Below are 13972 nucleotides of genomic sequence, written 5' to 3'. Positions count from 1 at the left end.
TTACTCTCTGTTCGTTGGTAAGTTTTTAAGAAAAGGTATGATGATGATGCTGTGCTTCGATTCCTGTGATAACTTTGAAGTCTGATTTTGTTGCTGTTAACAGAATACTCCCAGCCCTTGGTTACACCAACCCACCCCTGTGACCTCAGCTGACAGTCTTGGGTTACTGAGTCACATTCCTGTAAGACCATCCAGTGCAGATCCGCATCGGCCACTCAAATTGACAACACATTCTAGTCCACCATTGTCCAAAAATATAGTAGATCATCACAAAGAGTAAGTTCACCATTGTCTAAATCATTAAACTGATGTATAAGCTAATGTTTACAGTATGAGACTGTCAAGTTCAGTAGCTTGTTTTCATTTACCTTCATTTCAGTTCACTAGTAAAAATGTATGGCCTGGCATATGTAAAAGTGTGACAAAATATGCTTTCAAATAGTAAGTAACATTTTCAAAAGAGCTGAAGTGGTTTAGGTGCCTAAATCCTATTTTCGAACTGAGGCACATTGACTTTCAATGGAACTTAAGTTCCTAAGGCACATAGAAGCTTTTGAAAATTTTACCTAGAATAAAGAAATTCATCAGCTTTATTTTGTGTTAATAGATAATTTTGTGAGAGTTGAAGGATGGGTCCCTTAAATTCTGTTACCGTATTGTAGTACGTTTGTAACAAAATTTTATCTGTTTTAACTTCTTTCATACAGAGAATTGGAGAGGAAAGCATTTATTGAACCTTTACGTTCTGTTACAACTGCACCTGTAAAGACTGATCTGGAACATAGCAGAACACAGACTGCAAAAGAGAGTCATTTGCACAGACATTTTGTGGACCCAATGTTGAGTCAATTGCAGAAGCCACCTCAAGAGACTGGAGAGCGACTAAGCAAATATAAAGAAGAACATAGACGGATACTTCAAGAGAGTATTGAAGTTGCTCCTTTTACAGCTAAAATCAAGGCTCTTGAGGGTGAGAGAGAGAATTATTCTAGAGTAACGCCATTATCGTCTTCTAGCCCCAAAAGCTATGCAGTGAAACATGACAAAGAACCAGAGCGTTCTGTGTCAGAACTTTATAAAATCAAGCATTCAGCACCACAGAGTTTGCCACAAAGTAACTATTTCACCACCTTGTCAAACAGTGTAGTGAACGAACCACCAAGATCCTACCCATCTAAGGAAGTTTCAAGTTTGTATGTCGATAAACAGAATAGTTGTCTTTCAACAGCAGCTAATCCCCAGTCTCTCACTTCTTTTATTTCATCTCTTTCAAAACCTCCACCTTTGATTAAGCATCAACCAGAGGGTGAAGGTTCGGTAAGCAAGATAACAGAGCAGCTTTCCCATCAAGTGACATCTCACTCTGTAAATTCTTTTAGAAGTGACTGCAGAAGCCCTACTCAGTTGTCAGTTTCATCTTCAAATACTCTCCGAAGCATGCCTGCCTTACACAGAGCACCAGTGTTTCACCCTCCAGTTCATCAAAACCTGGAGAGAAAGGAAAGCAGCTATAGCAGTCTTTCACCTCCAACCCTAACACCTGTGCAGCCAGTTAATGCTGGTGGCAAAATCCAAGAATTACAAAAACCACCAACTTTAGTACCTGAACCTAAGGAAGCGCAAACAATGTACAAAAGCACTTCTGACCAGAATTTATCAGATATTTGGAAATCTAATAATGCCCCGAACAACGAAAAAGTTGAATGGCATGTTGAGCGAACCAGTGGAAAAACGCAATCTGCCACAGCATCTGTCATTGTACGTCCACCTTCTAGTACAAAATATGATAGTATGCCAGGAATGCAGTCAGCTCCCAAAGATCGAGTTAATGAAAGATCTTCTTCAACTGGGACAAATCAAACAGAATGCGTAAAACCTGTGGAAGCCAGAGACACTGGAAGAATAATTCTGCCAAATATGAACTCAGAGACTACACACACACATTATGAAAAGAACTTTCCGTCTGTCTCACAAGGCAGCATTCCCAGTTCTGTCACACCTACCACAACTATAGTATGCAGTACCAAAACAGATGTAACCACATCTGCAGCCACAACTACCGGTGTTTCAAGCTGGGGTAGTTCAGAAGTGACTTATTCTTTATCAAACAAAGTTTTGGCCTGCACACCACTGGAATGTACCTCCTCTAGAACAGTAAGTCAGGTAGTGGCACAGACACAAGAAAGCAAGGTCAGTACCACAGCTCCAATTACACCAGCCAGTGGCAAGACAGGAAGTGCCATTCAGCCCAACTCTGGATTTTCTGGCCCAACTGATTTTATCCATTTGAAAAAGCACAAGGCAGCATTGGCTGCAGCTCAATTTAAAAGTAGTAATGCCAGTGAGATTGAGTCCAATACTGTGAAAAATCAGACATTTCCAGCCTCCATTTCCCTAGACAGTGCTATCGTCTGCAATACAATAAACAAAGCCAACTGTGTAGGCAATGGGCAGGCTTCCCAGACAAGTCAGCTGAACTACCACACAAAACTGAAAAAGGCTTGGCTTACTAGACATTCAGAAGAAGATAAAAACACTAATAAAAAAGAGAATTCAGGGAATTATGTATCAGAAATTATTAAACCATGTACTGTCAATTTAATAGCTTCTACATCTAGTGATTTACAAAATAACATAGATAGTACAATCCTAGCAGATAAATTTGTGAAAGAAGATAAACACACAAGAAGAAAAGCAAAAAGGACTTACGAATCTGGCTCTGAATGTGGAGACTCTGATGAAAGTGAGAGCAAGTCAGAGCAAAGGACTAAACGGCAGCCTAAGCCAACTTACAAAAAGAAACAAAATGATTTGCAAAAGAAAAAGGGTGATACAGAGGAAGAAGTAAAACCCAATGGTGTTCTTAGCAGGAGTGCCAAAGAAAGAAGCAAGTTGAAGTTACAGAGCAGCAGTAACAGCAGTAAGTATATCAGTTGATCTGAATTAGAAAAGATAAGAAAATAGATGGACATTTGTGAATTACAATACTATTAATAAATGGAGGGTTTGTGATATGATAGTACCTGAATGAGAATAGAGCTTAAAGGGGCAGTGTCAGAGGTTGGTAGGCATGCAGATTCACCAATTCCGACCCCATCTGTAATGTTTTAATTTGAGAAATTCATCTTTTATTATGTGTATATATGTATTAGCACAAACTATTTCTTGGTTTGAAAATGTACATAAGCCTCTCAATTTAAAGTAAACAAACTGATGTACACATGCTCTGTCATAAAGTGTCAACACCAGTATGTTTGCAGTCACACTTGGGTCAGTCATACCAATTTTAAAAAATGAATAAAAACTTCAGCCCAAGACAATGTGAACATCTGTATTTTTGGGGTAGTGGGCTTCCATTTGAGGGGTCATTTTTATTGCCATACCTTATTTCTTCCTCTGACAAGAAGACTAAGGGCAGTTTCTTCAGGGCATTCTGTTGATGTGGCTTTACATTTGGGGTAAAAAAAAAAGAAAAAGGTACTTTAGAGAGAAGTGTGAGAGAGCCCCTTCTAGTCTGCCTCCTCAGGTGCTGAGCATACTGCCTCTACTGCAGTACCACCCTTTCTATCTAAGGGAATGAAGAATAAACTTGGAATTTGACTCGGATGGTGTGGTATTGTCAGAGATACTGGATTGCGACTAAACTTTGCAGGAAATAGAAACTCGTCTAGAAGCAGAAAAGACCTTATTTAAATAAAGTTTGAAATAAAATGTATCTTATTGCTTATGAATGTCTAATTTCTTATTTAAGAAAAAAAATTCAGTTTCTTACAACGTTGGTCTCGTGTGAAAGTCCCCCGTTAAATCACATTTCATAAGATTTTTATTAAGCTGGTGCAAAGGATGGATTTTAATCTTTATCTGAATTTCTTGGCTTCTCAGTTTCACAACCTTATATTATTGAAAGATTCTGTAATTGTTTGAGGTTTAATTTGTGTGAAGTGTTGCCAGTTCCGCAACCTGTAGGAGATACTGTGGACTGGATCAAGTGCTGGTACAGTACTTAGTCTACTTCTTTTGTCTTTAATTTTAATCTTTTTACAAAGGGGAGGATCAAAGAGAATGTAACTTTCAAGTTTTTTTCTATATCTTACTCAGTTTTTACTAATTCAGGACCTGAAGTTGAATCTCAGATTTGTGCATAAGTTGTACTAGAGCTGGATGATCCTCCTACTGTAAGGAGATAACATTTATGGGTTTGGTGTAGAGGACAATCGTGTACTAATATAGGGGCATGGATTAGATGGCTTAACAGGAGAGTCCTTTCGTATTTTATCTAGTATTCTATCTGCAAGATAACTGGGGACTTAAAGAATTACCTTCCCCTGTAGCACAAAGTATTCTGCATTAGAATATGGACATATCCCATAGCATCAGTTTCCTGTGATTTCAGGGAAGGGGAGGCTGAGCAATAGTAGGTCTTGTTCCTTCCAGTCATCATCTTCATCCTCCTCCTCATGGTCTTTCTAACAGATTAGTATTTGATATTAATATATCTATCCATTTTGGATACTTACATGGACCGTGTTACATTATTATCAGAGTCTTCACAGTCTTCAATGTATTTATTTCTGCAACAAGACTGTGAGGTAGGGAGTAGTATTATCCCTATTTTATAGATAGGGAGCTGAGGCACAGAGAAACTGATTTGTCGAAGTTGTACAAGAAATCTGTGGGAAACAGAACTGAATCCAAGTTTCTGCAGTCCTATGTTAGCACCCTAACATTTGAACCATCCAGTATCTAATGTGCAAGTTTTGCCCATTTCCACAGGATATGGACTTTCAGGAGTAAAGGCAATTTGCACTGATAGATACCCCATCTCTTTGTGCAGATAAAACTAATTCCATTTTTAAACCGCGCTTGAATCCTAAAAAAAGACGTGTTAGAACTCACTTCTCCCTTGGAGCCTGCTGACAATGCTATGGGTTCACTCAGTCACGGGCAGGAGAGGAGGATTGGGATGAGGCTTTATACTCCTGCCAGGACCCTTCAGCCTATACAGTGGTAAAGGGCACTCCCCTCATTCTCAGCCTTTGGGGGAAAAAGTGGTGCCAGCTGCACTGACCACATAGGGGAAGGGACAGGGTTGCAATGAAGAGGGGGAAGCCTCCCTTCCACACACCTGTCCAGCTCTTAGGAAAGGTGCAGCAGCTGCCACTTCTGCTCCTGGCCATGCTTAGGACAGCAATGCAGGCAGCTTGCCACCCAGGACCTCATGCCTCATGGACGCCCAGTACTTCCCAGCCTCAATGGGAGGCCCTGGTGTTGCACAGTATCCCCCAGCTGTTGACCCTCTTATGGCAGGGCGCTCAGAGAAGTGCTGTGGCCTGTCCTTTCAGCCTGCAGCATCAGGACTCTGGCATGGGATCCCATGATGGGTAGGGATTCAGGTGCCCCAGCTGGAATCTCGTACTAGAGTGGGGTCCCCAGCCATGGGGCTGCCTATGCTGCTATCTCAGGCATGGCCTGGAGTGGAGGGGCAGTGGCTGCTGGGTCTCCACTCAGAGCCAACCAAAAGTGTGTGTGTGGGGTGGGGCAGGGTACCCCCCTCTTCATTGCACCCTTGTCCGAAGTAGTGGAACACCATTCTATCTCCCCAAAAAAGTGCCGGAGCACACTAGCACCAGAGCACTGCTTGTAAAAGTTATTACAATGAAAGATTGGCTAAACAGCAGTGTATATTTAAATTGTGTTTCTACTTTGAAATGTGATTGTGAAAATTGCAGCAGTGTACTCAACAGATCTGCTCCCTGTGTGTGTATTCAGTTTCAGATCTGCTGAGTTAAATGATGAAAATAAGTTCTTACTGCTTTTTGCTCCTGTTAGCCCGGTAAACCCAGTGAGCTGGATTCTGTTCTTCCTTGTGAATAATTAGCAAATTGTTTAAATTCCAGTTACTTTAAATAGAACTGCACTAAAGTAATCATATGTATTTAACTCTCCTTGGTATTGAATCTCATTACTGTCCTGGAATAATCATGTGTTGTGGCTGCATTTTTCTGTGGAATATCTACCAAAATGACATACCAAATACAAGAGAAAAGTACATTTGGTTTACATATGTGCTATTTAAATCATCAATAAAATGGTTAACAGCAGTTTTGTCTACAGAACGTTAGATTTGTAGCCAAATTTTTCAAACTTGGATGCTTAAAGTTAGGCATCAAATAAAAGTGGCTTGACTTCAGAAATGCTGAAGGTTTACTGTTCCTATTGAGTTCTACATATAGATAATTTGTAAATTTCTCTTGCCTTAAGTTTTTGTTGTTTTTGCAGCTGGAATACCTCGTTCAGTATTAAAAGACTGGCGCAAAGTAAAGAAGCTGAAGCAAACTGGAGAATCCTTTCTGCAGGATGACTCTTGCTCTGAAATAGGGCCTAATCTGCAGAAATGCAGAGAATGTAGACTCATTAGAAGTAAGAAAGGTGAAGAACCAACTCACTCGCCAGTATTTTGTAGATTTTATTACTTTCGTCGGTAAGTTCACTATTTTTTAAAATGTTTTTGTTTTTAAAAAACCCTTTCTTATGATTATGTGTTTATTTCTCAGTTCCTTTTGTGTATTGGCATTGTTGTAGGTTGAAAGAGGTGGGCTTTGTGTAAAACTGCAGCATTATACCAAAGACATCTGAACAGCTAACCAGCCTTCCTGAGGCAGAAAAAAGATGCAGTAGTGTTTCTTCAGTCTAGCCTAGAGTAGAGAGAGAAATCATTAATCTGTCCTTAAATTGGTGGGAAAGAGCCTTGAATTCACACACAAATCACTCAATTCTAGTAATACCCCTCAGGGTATGATTATGGGAGTTTACCTAAACAACAGTCAGAATTTGACCCCTTCTTCTTACAATTGCCTTTGGCCTACCAATGCAGAAGAAGAATGCCCAGAATACGTTGTACAACAATTGGTGCAATATAATGTGTGGCTAGATGGCTGATGTTAGTATGGTGGGTCCTGTGCTTTTCTTGGCAGGGGGGCTAAGACGCCACCCCTTGCCCCTGCTCTTGGGCCGCCGCGGTCCCCGCTAGTTGCCCGGGAACGTGGTAGAGGAGGGAAGTGGGGGAGGGGTCTGGGTTTGTTCCTCAATCTGAGCCCTAGCCCTTCTCAACCCCTGTGGGTTCTTAACCACTTCCCCCTTGGGTGGGGAACCTTCGGTCCCTAGATGCTGGGGGAGGAAGTCTCCCTCCCCTGCTGGGGCAGGGTCTCCCTTACATTGTTTCTCTGGTCTTTCAAATCTTACAATACACCTCCAAGCTCTAGTCCTCTCTCCTTCCTCCTCGACTGCCTGAAGCAGGGGTTTTTATTAGGTTCCTGACAGGGCTTAATTGACTACAGGTGCTCCAGTTAACCTGTAGCAACCCTCCCTAGTCTACAGGGAGCCATGCCTTAATTAGCCTAGGGCTTATATATTTCCCCATTACCACTGCCCCCTGGCCTTCCTGTATCACAAATGCTAGTGTGGAAGTAGAGCAAAACTATGTTTTGACTTGTACAAGTGCAATACTTACCAATGTAGACTCATTCAATAGGAATTTGAACACTCAGTTGCTGTTACACAGACTGATTTTGGTAATGTAAGCAAGGCCGTAGTTATAAGACCATAAGGAAATTACTTCAGTGTTGGACTTAAAATATTTTTCTGTACTAAAGTATACATACACAGCAATGACCTGCTTACTAAAAGTATTGCTGTGTTCTCCTTAGATTTGTTCTTTTCCCCTTGGGAAAGAGAGTATTGGAGGTTAAGTGAAAACAGAACAATTTTGCTACCATTTTAAAATTTGATCATTTAATTTAAAAAGCTTTAATTTTAAATGTTTTGTAGTATCAGTGGAGTTTATTTTCATTTTACCATAGACATGAGATCTGAATTTAAAATCAAGATTGCTTTACTGCTAAGAGTCTTATCAGGCTTTATTGTAATAAAATCAATGGATTCTTTTTGCTACCTGCGGATTAAGGGTGTGTGTGTGTGTGTGTGTGTGTGTGTGTGTGTGTGTGTGTGTGTGTGGTGGGGAGGGGGGAATCCTTTTTGATACTGTAACAGTGGTCATAAATTACACTTCAGTTCTGAATGTAGGACACTGAGTTTTACTGATGCTGATATTATTAAAATACTTCATATATGTATCTGTTTATAGCTAAAGGAGTGTAAAATAGTCTGTATTATAAGGGATTATATTGTTCAACAATACTGCTTTGATACAGGTTTACTGAGAGACCATTACAACTACTTAGAAAATATTTTAAATGGTTTTTTAATTAAAATGATCCAAAGTAGGACACCATACAAATTTTAGGCATTTCAAAGGTAAGAAATTAGCTGACCTGGTTGCCTAGAAGTAATGATCTGTGCTGCCATGTAGTTTTGAGATCCTTTTTCATTTGACTGGCAGGAGTGTTAATATACAGTAAATAGTCACGGACTGAGTGATCACTGTCAGCCGGCCTGTGAGAATCAGAGAAATGAATTAGACCAAAACTTTGTTGGCAAAAAAAAGAGAGAAATGCCTTACATTAGCATCAGTTTAGCCGCTTATGTGGTGATAAATGTTAAAGGGAGAGTCAAGTAAATTGGATCGAACAAAAGATTTACCTGAGCAGTTATTCTTTAGCTTCAGAATTTCCTCATTATTTCTTCTTAAAACTGAACTTTGTAGCAGCAGAATTTGTTCTACAGAAAACATGTTTTTCCTGTTTGCTTTAAAGTTAATGCTGGCCTTTTTTCAAATCTGGAGGACTTGTATTGAGGTTTCTGGTTTAGGTCATGTGAAAATATGAATTTGGTTTCATCCAAGTCTCTTAATCTACATCTTAAAATAACAATTCAGTTTCATACAATTATCAGTCTCCACTCCAGAGAGGAAACAGGATTGAAACAAAAGAGGCATTGCAGATCAAAAATGAAGGGGTATTGACAAAACTGTGGAAGAAAGCTTGGATGAAGCCAGTACTATTAGTTCCTCTCTTGATGGAACATCAGATTCACTTAAGTGTTCCAAAAAAAAAAAAAAATGCAGGGATAGGGAGGAGGAAAGAAAGGGTATATGTGTTTGCTACTGCAAAGATTGAACCTGATTAACCTGGTCAGTATTCTTTTATATTAGTATTGCACAATATATGCAGTCTGCATACAGACATGTTTGTTAAAATGGTTTTTAATAACAGCAAACAAAGCTTAGAGCAGTGGTTCTCAAACTAGGGCCGTCACGTGTTCAGGGAAAGCCCCTGGCAGGCTGGGCCGGTTTGTTTACCTGCCGCATCCGCAGGTTCGGTCGATCGCAGCTCCTACTGGCCATGGTTTGCCGCTCTAGGCCAATGGGGCCTGCGGGAAGCGGCACGGGCTGAGGGATAGTGCTGGCTGCCCTTCCTGCAGCCCCCACTGGCTTGGAGCGGTGAACTGCGGCCAGTGGGAGCCGTGTTTGGCCGAACCTGTGGATGCAGCAGGTAAACAAACTGGCCCGGCCCACCAGGGGCTTTCCCTGAACACGTGACGGCCCTAGTTTGAGAACCACTGGCTTAGAGTGTAAAGTATGATGAGGTGTATAGTTAAACTATTTGTTTCCATTTTTTAGGTTGTCTTTTAGTAAGAATGGAGTTGTTAGGATAGATGGTTTCTCTTCTCCTGATCAATATGATGATGATGCAATGAGTTTGTGGACACATGACAATTATGAAGATGATGAAGTGGACCTAGAGACTTCTAAATACATTTTAGACATCATAGGTGATAAATTTTGTCAGCTAGTAACATCTGAGAAAACAGCCATGTCCTGGGTGAAGAAAGATGGTAAGGAAATCTTAATATTCTTTGTGTTATTCTATAATTCTACATGAAAGATTATAGCTCAGGTTTTAGGCTTCTCTGTTTGATTCCTCCATATATTCAATGTAGCTGCATGCTAAATCCTTTCATTGCCACTATTGTGCATTGAGAAAGTCTGTCTGTCCGTGTGTGCCAAACATCCTGTTTGAGGGAATAATTATTTCTGTATTTTGCTACAGAAATTTGCTCTTAGTATTTGTCATTGATTTTGTCTCTTATTTTGGAAAAATATTGATTCTTAACACAAATTTTGCTATATAATAGTCATAATGAAGTCAAATTTGTGCATATTGAAGACTTATGTATATAGGATCAGTTTTGGATTTTTTCTTTCTGTAATTGCTTCTGAGAGGAAAATTATGATTGGTATTTTTAGATGAACATTCATTTCTGTGCTACAGCTTACAGATGTTTGCCTTTAAATTTTGATACTTCTGTTCTGTTTACTTTGTGTTTCAGCCAAAATTGCCTGGAAGAGAGCAGTGAGAGGAGTCCGTGAGATGTGTGATGCATGTGAAGCCACGTTGTTTAACATTCATTGGGTCTGCCAAAAATGTGGGTTTGTGGTCTGCTTAGATTGTTATAAAGCAAAGGAAAGGAAGAGTTCTAGAGGTCAGTTTATAATTTTATATGAACCAGACCATTCTCTGTATTGTTTATTCTAACATGTTCTAGAATTGCTGCTCCAGAAGGTTCGGTGTCTTTCTGTAACCAATAAATGCTATTGTTTTTGCACAAAGCACAACTTTTTCCTATTTCTCAAAGCTTCCTCACCTTTGTCATGACAATATGTAAAACCAGCCCTTCCAAAAAGCAGTTGTCACAGTTATGGAGCTAACTGACCCTCTACCCTTTTTGCTTTCTCTGAACACATCCTCCCAGATTTTAGACCTCTTGCCCTTACCTGTCTCAAGGTTGAAATTTGCAAGTCTTCCACTTTTATACTGGGACCCCCCAGTGCCCCACCCTATGTATGCTAACCAGTTGTCACCATGAAGGCCTGTCTTGATTTGAGCACCTGCTTGAATCCTCTCTTTGGGAACCTCTGACCAGTGATACAGACCAACAGCCTTCTTAAAAGAAAATAATTTTATGTAGTTCAGTATACTCCTGATTTTCTAAAACCCTATTATCTGAACCTCCACATTATTAAAATCCCTTCTTTCACCCCAGCAATGCCAGCATGAATAATAAAGCAGAGACCCCTGGCACCAGGAGAGGCTACCCTGCTGCTGAATGGCTCCTTTGATAGTGCAGGGAGCCCTCAGCCCTACCATCATGGGAGTGAGTGAATGGGGGCAGTGACGGAAAAGCTGCAGAGGGCTAGCTGCACTGCCGCAGGGCCAATGACGCCCGATCCCAGTGGGCACAAGGTGCAGGAAAGAGTGTGGTCCTGGTGGAGCACAGCAGGATCCTGACCAGGGGTCTCTGCCTCACTAGGACTGCAGCCTCCCCCTGGACCTTGTGTCTTCAATAATTGAAAAAGCAGCAGCGCAGAGAACCCTCTCTGCATCCCTGCTGTCATGGGAAAGAGCGAGCAGGGCCTTGACAGCACAGCTGCAGAGAGGGTTCTCTGCGCTGCTTCTCTTGCCCTCTCAATTATGTAAATAAAATCAATTCCTCTCTCCCCCCCCCTCCCCCATGCTATTTGAATAACTGGGAGTACACTGTAGTAGGAACAAAGCATTAGAGGAAAAAGGATTTTAAAATGAACAGCCTGCACTCATGCTTAGTTTCATCTCATCTAATACATTTTGCTATAAACTAAGCTAGGCTTTCCTATTAAGTTACAGAAAGAGAACAGAACCAATTCACATTCTCTTAGTCCTCCCCTCACTTAAAACTTAGGTCCATCTAACCTATGTCGCTCAAGATTGTGAAAAATTCACACCCCTGAGAGATGTATTTAAGCCAACCTAAGCCCCAGTGTAGACAGTGCTAGGTTGACATAGGAATTCTTCCATCAAGCTAGCTACTGCCTTTTGGAGAGATGGATTTACTACAGCAACAGAAGAACCCCTCCCAATGCTGTAGTGTATATGCTGCTACAGTGCTGCAGCTGTGCCACTGTAGCATTTCTAATGTAGACATAACTTTAGAAAGTCAAGATCCTATTGTTACCCACCATGGTCACAAATGGTGACTGGGCTAGAGCCATTAAGGCAGCTGCCTCTGGCATTGTTTCCTAAATACCCTTAAGGAGGGAGCTGTTAGGCAGCTATGAGAAATGGCTTCTTCCTCCTTTCCCAAGGTGGGCAGACAAACTCCTGGGTGAAATACCATACAAGTGACAGATACAATATTTATTATTAATAGAGTACACCTACATTTGTCTCACCAACTTATTTTCACCTATCAGAATATCATTTAAAAATAAATAAAATCAGGATCGCTGTAACACAATGTCTTCAATGGCAATAAATCCTGAAAAAACTTGCTTCCACTCAGTCCCTTGATGCAGGGTGAGAGGGCTTCCTCCTCTGCCCTGGTAATAAGATGCTTCCAAAGTTGTCATCAAAGTCCATGTCACTTCTGCTATTAGTAAAAGGAAAGTAGTAGTAACTGTTCCAAATGAATCTGATGTAGTACGGTTTCTCTGAAAACAGATGTGTTTGAAAAACAGTAGATAGGTTGGTGGTTTTGTTTCCTGATCTGTCTAAACTAATATGCTGCCATTTTAAATATTACTCCAAGTAATGAGTAATGTCATAGCATTTGCTTTTGTTAGCACCACTGATTGGCTGTTGCTCTGATACTACTTTTGATTTTACTTTTATCTGTAGTATATTAATATTTTTCCAGTGTTCTTGTTTCAAGAATGTAGACCTAGTTACTAAAAATGGTGAGTATTTTATGCAAAAGAGCAAGGACAATGATGATGATGGTTGTTCATGTATTCATAAATGGTCCTGGTACTTTCCAGACAGATAAAGATGTGTTCCTTTCTTCAAACAGTTTACAATTTAAGTGACGAATTATGGCAGGCAATGTGGTTAGGGGAGAGGGAGGAAAAGGATTACAATAGTATCATGTAGCTACTGAAGCACATATCTTCCAAATATTTTTGCTAATAAATGTCCTAATCTGAGATTTCTTTCAGAATTTAAGTAGAGAAAGTTATATATTTTTCTCCTATGACTTTAAAAGGATCTTGTACAACTGCATTGCTTAACCAGCTAGAATTAGTGCTTCAGTTATTATGAATATTTATTTATAAACTCCCATGTGTCTACTGATAAACGCCCCCCTTTCCCCCACCAAAAAAAAAAAACCATCAAGGAGAGTCAGGGGGCATTGCTCCTCTTCGTAATGAATTACTGTAGGTGTCTTTGAACTCCAAAAGCATTTATTATGCTGATTCTTCTCACAGGCTCTTCTTAGCTGTCCAGGCCTCTGTGTATGTGCATATTGTCTGACTTGGCTTAGGCCTTTGCGAATTGTTAGAAACATCATGGAAGTTGGGTAAATCATATTAAAACAGTCTTTAAAGTACACATTTTAAACATCCAGGGAAAGTCTAGAAAAAGTCAAAGTTTAAAAAGCAATAGACAGAAGCAGGCTTCTTTTCAGTCTTGATAGCATTGGGAAATTTTTCTCTCTGGTTATCATATCGTCCTTCAATATATGCTAAAATAGAAGTATGCTGGCTTCTCTCTATAGTTCAATTTCTGGTGATACATGGTGTGCTGGTTATGTATTGTACCTGTGCTCTGGCACCATCAAGGACTTTCAGCAATACATGTTTTTGTCCAAATGATACCACTTCATATTACGTTATTTTTCCTGGAACCACTGCTTGTTTTTACAGTTGTTGAATGTAATGGAGAACGTATGTTGGTTTTGGGCAGCCTTGCCACAAATGTCAGAGATTTAAATGTTCTATTTAAGTCAGTGGGGTTTTTTCCATTTCACAGCACAGACAAAAGTCCATCCCATCGCCATTTCTTAGGTCTTTCCTGGCACCATCAAGCACAGTTGCCAAGTATTATGACATTGCATGAAAAATATTTAATTAGCTTAGTTGCATTTTTGCAAATGACTTGCATTTAACCAGTTGGCTGGACAGCCCTAGTGAGAAGTCCTGTTTTATCCACAGCACGACCCTCACAACATTCCTAAGTCTGGTTATGAAGGGGAGACTTCC

General features: G+C 40.3%; 1 protein-coding gene across 4 annotated transcripts in view; it reads left to right on the top strand.

Annotated features, from left to right (window-relative positions):
• JMJD1C (jumonji domain containing 1C) overlaps positions 1–13972 on the top strand; it is a 306728-nt gene that overhangs the window by 248081 nt on the left and 44675 nt on the right. For all 4 annotated transcript variants that reach the window (XR_013636074.1, XM_073353432.2, XM_073353433.2 and 1 more), the window contains exons 9-13: positions 104–276; positions 708–2920; positions 6280–6481; positions 9578–9792; positions 10288–10440. Coding sequence is in view for 3 of the 4 variants with exons in the window: in XM_073353432.2 (XP_073209533.1) it covers positions 104–276; positions 708–2920; positions 6280–6481; positions 9578–9792; positions 10288–10440 (2956 nt within the window). In the remaining variant the exon portion in view is untranslated. The remainder of the gene's footprint in view (positions 1–103; positions 277–707; positions 2921–6279; positions 6482–9577; positions 9793–10287; positions 10441–13972) is intronic.

The sequence above is a fragment of the Lepidochelys kempii genome, chromosome 7 (genome assembly GCF_965140285.1).
Source record: "Lepidochelys kempii isolate rLepKem1 chromosome 7, rLepKem1.hap1, whole genome shotgun sequence".
NCBI lineage: Eukaryota > Metazoa > Chordata > Testudines > Cheloniidae > Lepidochelys > Lepidochelys kempii.
This window is presented reverse-complemented; position numbering and strand designations above follow the sequence as displayed.